The 15,929-nt window shown below is 51.3% G+C and overlaps 2 protein-coding genes across 28 annotated transcripts in view; both read left to right on the top strand.

The window, feature by feature from the left end:
- Positions 1-15,929, top strand: part of BCKDHA (branched chain keto acid dehydrogenase E1 subunit alpha) — a 446,963-nt gene that overhangs the window by 387,146 nt on the left and 43,888 nt on the right. Inside the window, exon 1 of one of the 23 annotated variants that reach the window (XM_050768480.1) lies at positions 3,415-3,418. The exons of 21 other annotated variants lie outside the window; for them this stretch is intronic. The gene's annotated coding sequence lies outside the window, so the exon portion shown is untranslated. Of the gene's footprint in view, positions 1-3,414; positions 3,419-11,108; positions 11,128-15,929 lie in introns of those variants that run through there. One more of the 23 variants, XM_050768499.1, reaches the window with a different exon arrangement.
- On the top strand, positions 1,454-13,391 carry CEACAM3 (CEA cell adhesion molecule 3). Of its 5 annotated transcripts, none has more exons than XM_050768502.1 (9): positions 1,454-1,758; positions 2,815-3,174; positions 9,018-9,296; positions 9,686-9,940; positions 10,703-10,820; positions 11,795-11,865; positions 12,170-12,201; positions 12,678-12,743; positions 13,007-13,390. In XM_050768502.1, the coding sequence occupies exons 1-9, from the start codon at positions 1,695-1,697 to the stop codon at positions 13,070-13,072; spliced, it is 1,311 nt and encodes a 436-aa protein (XP_050624459.1). In that variant the 5' UTR covers positions 1,454-1,694; the 3' UTR covers positions 13,073-13,390. The 5 variants fall into 5 exon arrangements, with proteins under 5 accessions (XP_050624459.1, XP_050624461.1, XP_050624462.1 ...); XM_050768504.1 differs by having other exon boundaries at positions 1,592-1,758; positions 3,025-3,174; positions 13,007-13,391; XM_050768505.1 differs by lacking the exon at positions 9,018-9,296 and having other exon boundaries at positions 1,592-1,758.

Here is a 15,929-nt window from a genome sequence, read left to right on the forward strand (position 1 = left end):
CCATCATTTTTCAAGCTGTGCCTTACTCTCAGGCCCCGCAAGATGCTCCAGTCTCCTCTTGTGCTTTCCTGCCCTAGCCCTGGAATCGGCCATTTCTCTGGGGAACCCTGGTTCCTTTCATGGGAGAATGATGTTTACAGACCATAGGCACCTATATGCCCATTGCTAGTAGGTGCCGGTCCTTCTATGCCCTCTAGTGGTCAGAGGTGGGAAATAACACACACACACTAGTGTATTGTTACCCACATTTCACAAATTAGGTAAATGAGGCAAAAGAAAACTTAGGCAACTTGACTAACATCACAGAGAAAATAGGTAGCGGAACTGGGAAATGAAAATAATGACAGATGCACCACAAATCCTAACAAGCAAAAGTAGCTTTTTCACACATCCACATCAGCAGAAAGCCACAAGCCCAATATTCCAGCGTAGACACTCTCTTTGAAAACTAGAATTCCACAGCAATAATCACAATGATAACCATCATGTACTCAACATCCGCCTGGGCACTGGGCTCCCACAGCAGCTCACTTATTCCCAACAACTCTGCAAGGAGGATTTTACCATCCTCCTTTTACAAATCAGGGAATCGAGGATCATAGAAGCCAAATGACTTGTCCAAGTCGACATAGTTAAGTGACAGAACCATTAGCTGTCCCCAGGTACATCTGGACATAAAGTCCATGCTTATGCCACTGTGTCAGCATCTCCAAAAACTGATTTTAGGCGAAATGTAAGTGAGCTTTTTAAAACCTTTAATACTTATGTGCTTATTTTAATACACGTTGAGAAAAAAATTAAGCACAGATCAAATCTGTAACTTCATGGACAATATTGCATAAGACAAGGATGTTTTGTCTCCAACTCCTGGCCTCAAGCCATCCTCCCACCTCAGCCTCTTGAGTAGCTGCGATCACAGATCTGAGTCACCGATCCCTACTAGGACAGGAGGTTTTGTAAACTAAATGTATTTAGAAAAAATGATGAAATATATAATAATAAAGGTGGTACAAGCTGGAGAGAAAATCATAAAGTCAGCCTAGAAATGTCTGGTGTGTGGATGACATAAAGCTACAGCACCATGCAGCTTCATTCTCAGTTACTCCAAAGAAATTAGAGTCACATAGCTCTGCAGAAAGAACAACTCAGAATCTTAGACTCGGACGTTAGCCCTAGATGTGTCCATTTCTAGGACCCCGGACGTCTCTGTGACCTCCTTGCTGGGAGTAAATCCAATCTTCCCAGACATGTGAGAAGACCCTGCACACACAAAGGGGTTTCTCTGTCACTGAGAAAATAACACCACGTTCAGGGACCCCCAGGGACTCTCCATGGTGCTGACAGACCCACAGTCAAGGCATAGCAGAGGTCCACGCTGGGGAGGGAGGATCGTCCTGCTACGAGACAGGGGTCCAAATAAGCCTTGCTTCTCAGAGCCTGGTCTGGGGCAATCAAATGTAGACAGAAGGGAAAAAGGAAGAACAGAAAAGGAGGCAAAACTGAGACGGGAGGGGACAGAGAAGTGACCGGGGCAGAGCTTCACCCATGACCCTGGAAAGTGCTCCTGCCCTGGGAGGAAGCTCAGCACAGAAAGAGGAAGGAAAGCAGAGCCTACAGTCACAGCAGCCCTGACGGAGCATTCCTGGAGCCCAGGCTCTTTTCCACAGAGGAGGAAAGAGCAGGCAGCAAAGACCATGGGGCCCCCCTTGGCTGCTCCCCACAGAGAATGCATCCCCTGGCAGGGGCTTCTGCTCGCAGGTGAGTGGAGGATTCCTGGGAGTGGGCAGGAGGAGGGATCACAGAGAATGGCTGGGGTCTCCTGGGGAGGACGAGGCTCTGAAAGGGGACAGAGGGCTTCTGCTGGAGCCTCAGGGGAGAGAACATCAGAGAGGGACACGGGTCACAACAAGACAATCACATTGAGCTGGGATTGATAAGACGGAGGAAAATCAGTTCATCATGTTTTCCAAGTTAATCATTACTGGTCACTACAAGTAGAAAATGATAAGAATAAGAATTAATCGCCGGGCGCGGTGGCTCAAGCCTGTAATCCCAGCACTTTGGGAGGCCGAGACGGGTGGATCACAAGGTCAGGAGATCGAGACCATCCTGGCTAACACGGTGAAACCCCGTCTCTACTAAAAAAATACAAAAAAACTAGCCGGGCGATGTGGCGGGCGCCTGTAGTCCCAGTTACTCCGGAGGCTGAGGCAGGAGAATGGCGTCAACCCGGGAGGCGGAGCTTGCAGTGAGCTGAGATCCGGCCACTGCTGAGATCCTCAACCACCAACCACAAGTTGCAAAATAACCACCACTCATTAACTCACCCACGAGTATTTGCAATCAAATTTTAGGCACTGGCATACAACAAATATCAGACAAGTCTCTGTGTTCAAAGAGCTCACACTCTCGCGAGGATGAAGACAGACACCCAAAGAGATCTAGAATGTGAGATCAGGTGTTGACAAGAGCCCCGGAGGGAACAGAGCAGAAAAAGGTCAGAAAGGGAAGACCCAGGGTCTCTAGAGGAGGTGTCAGGGGAGGGGTCTCCCTAAGATGCCCTGATGTGAGCAGGACCTGAGGCCAGCGGGGAGGGAGCCGTGCAGACCTCTGGGGAAGGGGATTCCAAACAGGAAAATGCCAAGGTCAGAGGTGCTGAAGGGAGAAAGGTCACACTACCGACCTTGACCAAGTGGACACACATACACTCTCCAAGGCTGAGGGGTGAAGAGACTCTCTCAGGACCCAGGGCCCCATCTTTCCACCCCAATACGTAGGTCCTAATACTGACCGATGCTCTCTTCTCTCTCCTAGCCTCACTTCTAACCTTCTGGAGCCCGCCCACCACTGCCCAGCTCACTATTGAATCCAGGCCGTTCAATGTCGCAGAGGGGAAGGAGGTTCTTCTACTCGCCCACAATCTGCCCCAGAATCTAATTGGCTTCAACTGGTACAAAGGGGAAAGAGTGGATGCCAAACGTCTAATTGTAGCATATGTAATAGAAACTCAACAAACTACCCCAGGGCCCGCACACAGCGGTCGAGAGATGATATACTCCAATGCATCCCTGCTGATCCAGAACGTCACCCAGAATGACACAGGATCCTACACCCTACAAGTCATAAAGGGAGATCTTGAGAATGAAGAAGCAACTGGCCAGTTCCGGGTATACCGTGAGTGATTCCCCATGACCTCTGGGTGTTGGGGTCAGTTCTACTTCCCACATACGGGATTGTCAGGCCTGGGCTGTGCCTGTGTCCCCTCTGCATTACATCTTGTGTTGGGGTTTGGGCATTTAGTGCAGGACACACACAGGGGAGATAAACTTCAACAGATCAGAATTATTTTCCTGCATCCAGACCCTACAGACACTCAGGGCAGAAGAAGGACAGTCTGATGGGGGCACTCAGCAGGGGGAGGTCAGTGTCAGCCAAGCACCCCGTGCCCTCTCCATGGACCTGACCCTAGGAAAGACCCTGGAGAACTGGGTCAGGGCCTGGCCTACGGGGCCCCCTAGGATCGTCACAGAGAAGCTCAGCTCTTCCCAGAGCTGAGCCCCTGTGCAAATCCCTGTCCCAGATTCCTGACTCCAGGTGACCCTGGGGACCTTAGGGATCCTGTGCCAGGGCTGGGTGAGACCTCCTGGACAGGGCTGACTGGGAGCAAGATTTTACCAGCTGTCTGAGGGTCGTGGCTCCTGGAGTTGGTCACCAGCCAGGGTCCAGCCCCAAGAACCTCTTCTGGGCAAGGACAGGGCCTCATCCTTCACCTTAGACTCAGCATGGAGTGAACAGATGGACGAGATGACTAGGGCATGAGCCCACTGCCCAGGGGAACTTAGATGACTCCATGGGAAGTTCAATATCCCCAGGGGGAGAAAAAGAAGAGAGAAGATGCTCCCGGCAGCTCCTTTTCCACAAGGGATCAGGCCCAGGGACCTCTCTTTTGGAGGCAAATAAGCACAGATGCTGTTCATTTGGGCAGCTCCTCTATACACAGCTGAGGTCAAGTAATTCTAAATATTTTGAGATTAATTCACAAACAACCTCACAGTCAAATAGCACTTATCCTACTTATTGAAAAAAAATTGAGGAACAGGGAGACACAGCCACCAACTAGGGTCACACAAGTCATAGGTGTCAGATTAGAGTCATACGAGGTCTCTGCAGCCACAGCTGCCTCTTCTCCACCAGGGGATGGCTGGGGCTATCATTAGACATCTGCAGACCTGAGACCTGTCGTAAGTCCTCTTTCTTTTTTCTTGGGCATCCACAACTCAGAAGGGGAGATTTTGGTCTGGAGAGTGAGGGGCAAGTGGAAAATTAATCAATTTTTCCTGATATAGTTTGGATGTTTATCCCCTCCAAATCTCACATTGAAATGTGATCCCCAACATTGGAGGTGAGGATGTTTATCTCCTCCAAGTCTCACGTTGAAATGTGATCCCCAGCGTTGGAGGTGAGGCCTGGTGGGAGGCACTCAGATCATGGGGGCCGTTTCTCACCATCCCCTTGGTGACAAGTCAGTTCTCACTCTGAGTTCACAGATCTGGTTCTTTAAAAGTGTGTGGCACCTCCACACTCTCTCTTGCTCCTGCTTTTGCCACATGACACCACCTGCTCCCCCTTCTCCTTCCACCATGATTGCAAGCTTGCTGGGCCTCACCAGAAGCCAAGCAGATGCTGGTGCCATGCCTGTACAGCCTGCAGATCCCTGCCCCAATTAAATATCTTTTCCTTATAAATTACCCAGCCTCAGACATTTCCTTATAGTAACGAAAAGTAGCCTAACACATTAGCCTAACCTGGAACTAAATCCCTTGTGTCAACAGAGTCAGTGCCAGGAATGTCCGGGCCTCCCTCTCAGATGCGCACCACTGCCCTCACTCGACCCGAAATCCTGTGTTTCCTGGTGTGTCAGTGTCACCCCTACGAGAGGATAAAGAAACAACCTTGCTTTCACTCCCCACTCACACCCTGCACCAGCGCAGGGCCCAGTGAGAGACACACACTCAGTAGTTCTCTGATGAAGGAGGGAAGGAATGAATGATGAATAATTCATAAACTCTTCAGAGACCGGATCTTGGATGCAGAATCCTAGAAGGTTCTGGCCACACCTGTTTCCTGTCCCTCCAGGGGCCAGGATCCTTGTTGCTTTCCTCTAACCCCTGCCCCTAAAGCTACCCCAAGAACCACATCTCATGGGACTCTGGCACAGCTCATCTGTGGGAAGGTTTTCAGGGCTCCCTGGTCCTGGTTCCAGAATAACCAGGGGTCTCCTGGCCCCTGGGGTCCATGAGGTCACTGTAGTCCCCACAGCTCACTGCCATGTAATCTCTGACTATCTCTGCTCCCCCTTGTCCCTTATCTTCATCCCCCTTCACAACAGTGAGGATACCCCTGCCCTGCACCGCTTCCTCCACCATTAGGTATTCCCCAGTAACTCCCTCTTCTGTTCCCTTCCCACTCACACTGTGGCCTGGCCCAACTCCGGGACAATAAAAAAAAAAAGGCACAGAAATCAGCTGGATCAGAGCCCCTGCCAGGCTTCATCATGAGCCAGTGTCCCCAGGTCACCAGGAGAACGAGCTTCCACTGTGTCCCCACCCAGGGCTCCATGAGGCCAACACATGGAACAGGCCACAGGACAGGGACGAGTGACTCCTCCACCTACTCTTGTAATTGCCCAGTAGGTTCTTCCTGCCACTGCACTGACAAAACCAATTCACCGAGACCACGATATTGCAGTCAAGATCGAGTTTAATTAATGCTAAGTGAGCCAAACAGCAAGACAGGAGTTTATTATTACTTAAATCAGCCTCCCTGGAGGCTTGAGGTTAGAGTTTTTCATGGCTAGTCTGATGGCAGGGGACTAGGGAATGGGGAATGCTGATTGGTTGGGGATAAAATCATAGGGATGTGGCAACTGATCCTGGTGTGCTGAAACTGCCTCTGAGTGGGGGCCACAAGACCACTGACTGAATCATGGGTCTTGGTCCAGGTGGAGTCAGTCAGTTGCCAGAATGCAAAAGTCTGAGAAACATCTCAAAAGACCAATCTCAGGTTCTACAATAGTGATGTTATCTATGGGAGCAATTAGGGAAGTCACAAATCTTGTGACTTCTGGACACATGCGTCCTGAGGAGTCAGGGACTGCAGAAACTATGCCTACATTTTAGCACAATTCGGGCCCCTCCCATAATGCTAATCTCGTAATGTTTCATTAGTTTTACAAAGGCAATCCCTGACAAAGAGGGAGTTAGTTTTAGGGAGGGACTATAATCATCCTTGCTTCAAAGTTTCACCGTGTTAGCCAGGATGATCTTGATCTCCTAACCTCATGATCCACCCACCTCGGCCTCCCAAAGTGCTGGGGTTACAGGCATGAGCCACCAGGCCCGGCCTGAAACAGCAAAGTTTTAAAACAGTGGGAAAAGGCCAGGCGTGGTGGCTCATGTCTGTAATCCCTGCACTTTGGGAGGCTGAGGCAGGTGGATCACCTGAGGTTGGAAGTTTGAGACCAGCCTGGCCAACATGATGATACCCCGTCTCTACAAAAAATACAAAAAATTAGCCAGGCATGATGGCAGGCGCATGTAATCCCAGCTACTCAGGAGGCTGAGGCAGGAGAATCGCTTGAAACCAGGAGGTAGAGGTTGCAGTGAGCCAAGATAGTGCGATTTCACTCCAGCCTGGGCAGCAAAAGCGAAACTCTGTCTCCCAAAAAAAAAAAAAAAGAGTGGGGAAAAAATGTGGAACAGCATATCCAACTTCATATTCAATATTTTGTATTGACAATGGCATGTTTTATATTTTGTAGTTGTGGGACAACTATAAAAGCTGTAACATACATGTAATGGGATACTGGTGGTTCCTGGGACCAGGTGGAGCTGGCCAGCCCTGTGCTGTCTGATGGACTCACTGCCTGTTCCACACACACCTGTGTCCCTCGTAATGATGCCATTATCATAAGATGGGGTCTTCAGGTGGGGAGATGCACAAGCCGCTGGCATCGCACTTAGACTCTGCCCAATTCGAGATAATTTAATCAAACTCTAGTTGTGTTTCCTGAGGTCTAGAGAAAAGGAAGAAGGCGTTTCATATGACTGTTTTGGACCCCTTCCCATTTTGCCTAACTCTGCACAGGAAACTGAGATGAGTGTTCTTTCTAAATTTACTGACATAACACACATCACATCTCCTAATTTGGGATTATTCTTCTCTATGTATTATTGAGACATCTCAGACGTTCCCTCTGACCAGTTCTGTCTTCCTAACAGGACTCACAATTCTCTCTCTACCCAGAGAGTCACTGATTTCAAACCAAAGTCAGCATCTTTCTTTGAGCTTAACATGATTATGCTGGTCTTCAGCGTTTAGCAGGCCAAAACCTTATTGTGTTATCAAGAGAAATACTACAGCCAGCAATTGCCTTAGATCTTTAGACCGTTAATAATAATTTCCACTGATAGAAAAAGGTTTAATATTTCCCCCAAATTTCTTTTTTCTCACTACAGTAAGAACATAACTCCTTTGTTTAAACTCCTGACAAATTTTTAAGGGCAAAATGGACTATTACAGATGGGGAATCCCAAATCCAAAAATCCAAAATGCAAAATGCTCCAATATCCAAAACTTTTTGACCACTGGCATGATGTTCAAAGGAAGTGCTCACTGGAGCATTTTGAAATTTTGGATTTTCAGATTTGGGATGATAAGCTGATACTTGTAATACAAATATTCCAAAATAAAAAATAATCAGAAATCCAAAACACTTCTGCTCTTATGCATAAGAGATACCCAAACTCTATTAACTATAGACACCAAGGTGTACAGCAGATCTCTAGAACCTCCATATCTTACATAACTGAAACTGCACACCCAAGGAACAACTTCCGCCCAGCCCTTGGAAATCACCATTCTGCTCTTTTATTTTTTTCTCTTTTCTTTTTTTTTTTTTTTTTTTTTTTTTGAGATAGAGTTTTACTCTTGTCACCCAGGCTGGAGCACAATGGTGTGATCTAGGCTCACTGCAACCTCCGCCTCCCAGGTTCAAGCAATTCTCCCTAGCCTCTTAAGTAGCTGGGATTATAGGCGTGCCACCACACCCAGGCAATTTTTGTATTTTTAGTAGAGACGGGGTTTCTCCATGTTGGCTAGGCTGGTCTCGAACTCCTGACCTCAGGTGATCTGCCCACCTCAGCCTCCCAAAGTGCTGGGATTACAGGCGTGAGCCACCGTGCCCAGCCTTCTACTATAACTTTTATTTACTCACTGTATCATATCAGTCACCATGACACACCTGGAAGGAACAACCTCACCTTGTAATTCTGAGACCTCAGCACCTGCGTGTTCTAGGTGAGGACCCTAAGGTCAGCCAGGCAGTCAGCCATCAGGGAAGGAACAGGAGAGGTGCCAGGGGATGTGACTCCTGGTCCTTGTCTGTCCACCACCCAATGCTGCTGTTCAATTCACAATTGGGAAAGTCTCTGCTTCTTTCACAGCCAGGCAGCCTCACAGGCTCTGAGCCCTCAGATGGTCATGCATCTGTCTGTGACACACATGTCTGTCTTGGTCTTTTTTGTTGTTGTTTCTTTGTTTTGTTTGTTTTGAGAGATGGAGTCTCGCTCTGTCGCCCAGGCTGGAGTGCAGTGATGCAACCGCATCTCACTGCAAGCTCTGCCTCCTGGGTTCACACCATTCTCCTGCCTCAGCCTCCTAAGTAGCTGGGACTACAGGTACCCGCCACCACGCCTGGCTAATTTTTTGTATTTTTAGGAAAGACGGGATTTCAGCATGTTAGCCAGGATGGTCTCAATCTCCTGACCTCGTGATCCACCCGCCTCGGCCTCCCAAAGTCCTGGGATTACAGACGTGAGCCACCGACCCAGCCCTGTCTTAGTCTTTTAAGGAGTGGGGTTGGCCAAAAAATAGGAGATGTTGATTCTGATTAAAATATGCCTGTGGAGGAATCACAGGTGCCACACAGGGCAATCTTCTCTCTGTTATCTGCACAGCGGAGTTGCCCAAGCCCTCCATCACCAGCAACAACTCCAACCCTGTGGAGGACAAGGATGCTGTAGCCTTCACCTGTGGATCTGAGGCTCAGGACCCAACCTACCTGTGGTGGGTAAATGGTCAGAGCCTCCCGGTCAGTCCCAGGCTGCAGCTCTCCAATGGCAACAGGACCCTCACTCTACTCAGTGTCACAAGGAATGACACAGGACCCTATGAGTGTGAAATACAGAACCCAGCAAGTGTGAACTTCAGTGACCCAGTCACCCTGGATGTCCTCTGTGAGCATCTTCTGTTCCTCTGTGGCCCGGGCCACCAGCCCAAATCCACACAGCCAGAGGCCAGGCCTCTCAGTCCCTCTCAGCTCCAAGGACTCAGACTCTCACCCAGGTTGGCCATGACTTCCTGTCCCGAGCAAACCTGGGCAGACCCAGCCTTGACCAAGAATAGGAGAGGAGGGGCTGCTCCTGTCCTGGGAGGCTCAGGGTCCACAGCCTGTGATGGGAGAAACAGGTGAATGTCTCAGACCCAGATTCAGTGGATAGAGTGGGTTTCATTAGGACTTCAAGGTTGTGACTTGGCTTAGAGGGACACTGTGGCTCTTCCACAGACCAGCAGCTTCCCCTTCCCTCTGATGATATCATCTATGGCTTTATTCTCTTTGCTCCAGATGGACCAGGCATTCCCACCATTTCCCCCCCAGACTCCTATTATCACCCAGGGGCAAATCTCAACCTCTCCTGCCACGTGGCCTCTAACCCACCCACACAGTATTCCTGGTTTGTCAGTGGAATGCTCCAGCAACACACACAAAATCTCCTTATCGCCAACATCACAGTGGATAATAGTGGATCCTATGCTTGCCTCGCCCATAACTCAGCCACTGGCCTCAGTACAATCACAGTCAAGACAATCACAGTCCCTGGTAAGTGGATCCCTGGGGCACAGGCCCTAGGCCCTTGGTAGAGACAGTCAGTTTTCTGAAAGAGCCTGGAAGCTTATTTCCCAGCCCATGTCTTGGACACAAGCAAATTCCAAACTCTACCCTGAGCCCTCTCACTCCATCTCTGCAGGACCCCTCCTCCCCTTGTTGTTCTGATTTCTCACAGCTGACCTTGGGGCCAGCCTGGAATGCTGTACAAATTTTGTTGTATCACAAGTTCTGTGACCTTCCTTGACTTACTGAGGTGCTATAAGTCTTAGATGCTAACTCTGCAGCTGGGGGTGATGCTCCTCTCCCTCAAGGTGATGGGAAGATGAGATGAGCTGTAGGTACGTTGGTACCCACTGTGCCTGGTACATGGAATTCCCCCAAAAACAGTCAATGAACAGCATCCCCACTCATCAGCATTGAGTTGATGGCGAGGGCCTGCCCTTTGTGAGTGTTACGGGATGGAAAAGGAAAAACAGAGGGAAGAGGCATGATGCGAGAAGAAGGAGGGACTAAAAGGCACAAGAACAGGGTGAGATGTAAGCACATCTGGGAGAATGTATGAGTTGGTGCTGCCCAGTGTGGGAAGCCCACTGAAAATTGTGCCACTGTGGAAAGCAAGGGAATCCGTGATGAGGACAACACAACAGACCGCACTCAGGCCCCGTGGCATCTCCTTCTCCCCTGACCGCACACCTTCCCCGCAAGGCCCCGGTGGTTTCCTCTGGGATAGACTTTGCCGCCTTCTTTCTGCAGAAGAAAATGCCCCAGGCCTTCCTGTGGGGGCCGTCGCCAGCATGGTGACCGGGGTCCTGGTCGGAGTGGCGCTGGTGGCCGCCTTGGTGTGTTTCCTGCTCCTTGCCAAAACTAGAAGGTACCGTAGCTTTTTCCCATCCTCCTCCCACCCCCTAGGCTGACTCTAGGCCAGGAGAAAGGAGACCTTGTCCCGTATTCACGACCAGGCTCTCCATGGCCTCCCAAGTCCCCAGGGATCCTTCCCTGTTATTCCACAGCTCCCCCCTCGTCAGCTCCTGACCCTAGGTTGCTGTCTCAACAGCTTCCTCCTCTGTGAATTTGGCCTAGTTAAGGCCCCACCCCTGAGTGTGGCCCTAGTTCCCTCACACAGCAAAGCCACAGCTGCCTGGAGGGAGGGAGAGAAGGAGGGAGGGAGGAAGGGGGGGTCTGTAATTGGTACCTCCCGCTGTTCATTGAATCCACCCACACAGTGATGGGGATTTCCTGGTTCCAGATCCTGGGCATCGTCACACAATGGGGAGTGGACCAGCCTGGACAGGCTGGGTGGGGTCAGTGCCCCCCATGGCTGATGTAGTAACCATAGGCCCTGAGGTGTGAGATGGGAGAACCTGGGCCTCACACCAGCATGTCCTGGAGCATCCTTTGTGTCTCTTGCCAAGCGGTTGAGAGAGAGGACAAGGACACTGTCCCATTTCAGCATCACCACTCAGGACACTGAGTTCCAGGAGAATTCAAGACACTTGCAGTCCCCTCCGTGTCCTGCACAAGTGGCCCTGTTTTCCCTCTGGGGCCTTGACCCTTCCTCTCAGGCAAACCCGCGTGGTCTGGTTCCTTCCTTGGGTCCTCAGTCCCTTTCCTGGGTCCCTGGGTCAATGTTCTCCTGGCCCAGCATCTGCCTGAGGGTCCTTCCCCTCTGCTCAGGACAGATGTGGCTTCCTAAAGCCTCTCCTCAGCTACCCTCTGCTGGGCTCCCCCTAACACAAACCTGAGGGAGACAGGAGGTCTCCATGCCCGTCCTTGAAAATGGGGTTCCCTTCTTGTCCCCTGTTCTAACTCCAAAATTGTGGCTTTTAACCCGGTACCCTCCCAAAGGACCCTGACCTTTCCTAGAACCAGCATCCAGCATGACCTCAAGGAGCAGCAGCCCCAAGTCCTTGCCCCTGGTGAGTGTCCTCTCAGCCCAGGTGTGTCTGGGAACCCCTAGGCCAACCCCACAGTGTCCGCTCCTGCCAGTCACTCCCAGGGAGGCTCTGATCCTTTCCCGGGGGCTGCAAAGAGGATCTCATAAAACATCAAACAGGGGGCCCCAACTGGCTGGGTCACCCTGACCTGTGGGCTCTGGGTCAGGGGTCACCTCCCCAACCTCAGCTGCTCAGGTATCTTAGAGCTGAGGACACCCCACACCTTCCTGGAGAGGGGGAAAGGCTCTCCTCCCACCCTGCTGCTCACTCCTGTCTCTGTTTCCAGGCCGTGGTCCCTCCCACAGCTCTGCCTTCTTGGTAAGCCTGTCCCCTCCCAGCCCCTTTCTACTGGGGTCCCAGCTGTGCAGGCTCTGGGCAGAGGGACCATCAGCCCCCGAGCACAGCACAGACCCACCTTCCCCAGAACACACAGGACAAGGCTAGCCCTGCCCTGCCCAGGAGCTCGGCCTCCCTATAGGGCCGGGACCACCCACGCCCTGTGCTGACCCCTCCTTGGGACCCTCCATCGCCTGAGGAGACCCCTGGAGTCTGGCAGGTGCAGAGTGGACACTGGGACCGTCAGTCAGGGGCCCACATTAACAAGGGTGCGGGGTGGGCCCAGCCAGGAAAAGGGTCAGGGTGCTGTGTCCACACTGGGAGGCTGAGCTCAGGGGCAGAGCTGGTCACTCCTGAGGGGAAATGACCAGAAATAGACACAGGGAAGTAAATCCTGGTCAATCAGAGACAGGAAACTTGCAGGCTTGGCCTCCATGACCCTCCATCCCTGTCCACAGATGTCCTCCCTCTCCGCTGCCCAGGCCCCCCGACCTGGCCCCAGGACAGCTGCTCCCATCTATGAGGTGAGTGTGGGCCACGGATGTTCTGGTCCCACAGGCCCCAGGGGACCCAGGATCTGTCCCGACTGGCACCGGCTGAGCTCTGAGATCTAGGAAATTGCTGTGAAAATAAGAACAGGGGGTGGTGAGCATAAGAGGGAGGGGCCTGGGAGCAGGAACCCCCTGAGCACAGCCATGGGCCCCATGGCTGGGCCCAGAGCCTGGGAGACACCAGACCCTGTTCTGAGAAGGCTACAGGGGTTTAGGCCTCTTCTCTGTTTTTGCAGGAAATGCTAAAACATGACACAAATGTTTACTGCCGGATGGACCGCAAAGGAGATGTGGCTTCTTAGGTTCCTTTGGGAGCTGCTCCTGTGGGTTGATGGAGCATCCCGACCCCCCAGCCCTGGGGATGGGGAAGGACATGGAGCCTGAGCCAGAGAACCAGCTCTGAGTCCTGAAAAGACACTGGGGCCTGGGGATAGGGAGGGATGGAGGGTCCCTGTTGAATATCCGAGGACCCCGACAGGCTGCCCTGGGCTCTGGGTGGGCCAGGACAAAGGCCTCCCATCACCACAGGAAGCAGAGGCTTGCAGAGTAAGTGAATGTCACCCAGGGTCACCTGGAAAGGATCTCAATAAACAAGACCCTTCCTCTCATTGGCTCTTTTTCTGCTCATGGGAACTTTGCAAAAATTCACCTGAAACTCCATATCTATTCTCTCCTGGTCACACAGGGAAAATGTCATCTCCAACTTATTTCAACCCCAGTCTCTCTTTCCCTAGGAGGCAGAAATAGGGGGTTGGGAGTCAGAATGGGGGGGACCCTACACAGGAAAGGGCGGGATTCACAGGAGCACTGCCCAGCCAGCCGAGCTCTCGGCTGTCCTCACACTGCCCCAGGGACCTACAGTGCCTAGCCCTGGCCACTGGGTTTACTCTCTGTCCAAAAGGCCAGAGCTCAGGACATCTTTACTCATTTTAGGGGATACACAGAGGGGCTGTCAGAGTAATCAAGGGGAGGACAGACCCAGAATTTAGTCCTGGAGTAAGATCCTCCCAGACACTACCTGGGACTCTAGCCCATCATTTCCCATCGGTTCCCACTTTACCCCCTGGCATGGATCTCACTGCAATCCTCCTCTCCACACAGGGGCTTCCAGGTCAGAGACACAGGGCTGTCTCACCTAAAGCTCACGCAGTCTCCCGTGGCAATGGGACCACCTGTCTCCTCTTCTCCTTGGCCTGCAGGGCCCTCCACTCAGGCCTCACCTGCAGCTCCACCACATACCTGGGCCAGAGGTTCTCTGTCCTTCCTGAGGGCCCCGGGGAGTGTAATGATCTCATGGAGGTTCACTCAGACCAGATGCCACCTTCCCACAATCAGGCTGGTCCCTGCACTAAAGCACAGAGCCATGGTTCCTGAGGATGTTCTGCCACTGCCCAGGGTTGTTTGCCATGAGATGGGAAAAGGAAAAACAACCTGTAAATTTACATCAGGATTTAGCTCTAAATGACTCCTTAGCCCGCCTGCACACGTCGTCAGATGAGACAAGGTGACATCTCTTGTGTCAGTTTCCTGTTGATGCTGTGACAAATTCCCACAGGCCAGGCATGTTGGTGTGTGCCTTGGTCCCAACTACTCAGGAGGCTGAAGCGGGAGGATCGCTTGAGCCCAGGAGGTTGAGGCTGCAGTGAGCTCTGATCACACCACTGCATGCCGGCCTGGGCAACAGAGATGACAACTCCATTGCTAAACTTAGTGGCATAAAACAACAACAATGTGTCCACTTGGCTGTGTTCTTCCTGGCAGCTCCAGGGAAAAGTCTGCTCCCTCACCTTTTCCAATTACTAGAGGCTGCCTGCATCCTTAACTTTGGCCCCTTCCTCCATCTTCAAAGCGAGAAGTACAGCATCTTGAAACGTCTCTGTGCTGTGCCTCCATCCTCACTGACTTCCCTGCCTCCCTCTCTTGTAAGGAAGGGACCTGTGGTTATTTTGGACCCACCTGGATAAACCGCAATAATCTCTCCATGTCATTATCCTTCATTTATCTGCTAAGTGTCTTTTACCATGTGCTGTATTCACACATCTTGGGATGAGGATGTGTGCATCTTTGAGAGGTGCTTGTTCTATCCATCACTCCTCTCAAAGCCATTTTATCATGATTGTTCACTACAAACTACACATGGGCACCTGGATAGGGTTATCCTGACTGTTGCGTCAGTTTTTGTAGTGACATCCCCAGCATCATCCAAGTCCTGAGAGAGGGAGACGGAGGGCTCTCCATGCCCCTAGTACCTCTCCACCTTCTCCTCAGTGACAAGCTCAGTTGTTAAGAATGAGAGATGTGGCCGGGTGTGATGTCTCACACCTGTAATCCCAGCACTTTGGGAGGCCGACGGGAGTGGATCACCTGAGGTCACGAGTTTGAGACCAGCCTGACCAACATGCCGAAACTCTGGCTCTACTAAAAATACAAAAATTAGCCAGGGGTGGTGGCACATGCCTGTAATCCCAGCTACTCGGGAGGCTGAGGCAAGAGAATCACTTGAACCCGGGAGGTGGAGGTTGCGGTGAGCCAAAATCATGCCACTACACTTCAACCTGGTTGACAGAGTGAGACTCCATCTCAGAAGAAAAAAGAAAAAGAAAAAAGAAAGGAAAAGAAAAAAGAAAAGAAAAACAAACAATAAAAGAGATGTGACTGGAAGATCACAACTCACCAGCCCTTCAATAGTTCATGGACATCAGCACCATGGATAGTGACCCTGGAAGGGTCATCTGCAAACACTGCTGCAGGGAGCACACAGATGGGAAGAAGAAACTACCGGAAAAAGCCGCCCCATCTGTTCTGCCTGAGAAAGACGCAATGAGGGAGAACCTGATTCTTTTATAATGTGTTTGTCATGAGCCCTGTGCACATGACTAAATGTTAGGGTTGTTGGCAAGGGTTGTTGACACCCCTGGCAGGGCTGATTTCTGTAGCCAAAGTATGACCTTGGAGAGGCTGAGTCTGCTCCAGCTTCACAGTGAATGTCCCTACCTCTGAGACTCAAGCCATCGTCTCTGCCTACAACACAGTGGGAACTTTTCATGATTAACTTCCGACCCCAGTGCCTGACCTTGGAACCACTACCATCACCCAGCCTGGAGCACCCCTTGAGGACACCATCCTGTTCCCTGAGCTCAGCTAAGCCCCTGGAAAGCT

The sequence above is a fragment of the Macaca thibetana genome, chromosome 19 (genome assembly GCF_024542745.1).
Source record: "Macaca thibetana thibetana isolate TM-01 chromosome 19, ASM2454274v1, whole genome shotgun sequence".
Lineage (NCBI taxonomy): Eukaryota > Metazoa > Chordata > Mammalia > Primates > Cercopithecidae > Macaca > Macaca thibetana.

Excerpts from the sequence above, each read along its gene's own strand:
- CEACAM3 (XM_050768502.1), top strand. The coding sequence starts at position 1,695 with ATGGGGCCCCCCTTGGCTGCTCCCCACAGAGAATGCATCCCCTGGCAG. Across the intron at positions 9,297-9,685 it reads AGTCACCCTGGATGTCCTCT|ATGGACCAGGCATTCCCACC; the intron begins GTGAGCATCTTC and ends TCTTTGCTCCAG. Across the intron at positions 12,744-13,006 it reads CAGCTGCTCCCATCTATGAG|GAAATGCTAAAACATGACAC; the intron begins GTGAGTGTGGGC and ends CTGTTTTTGCAG.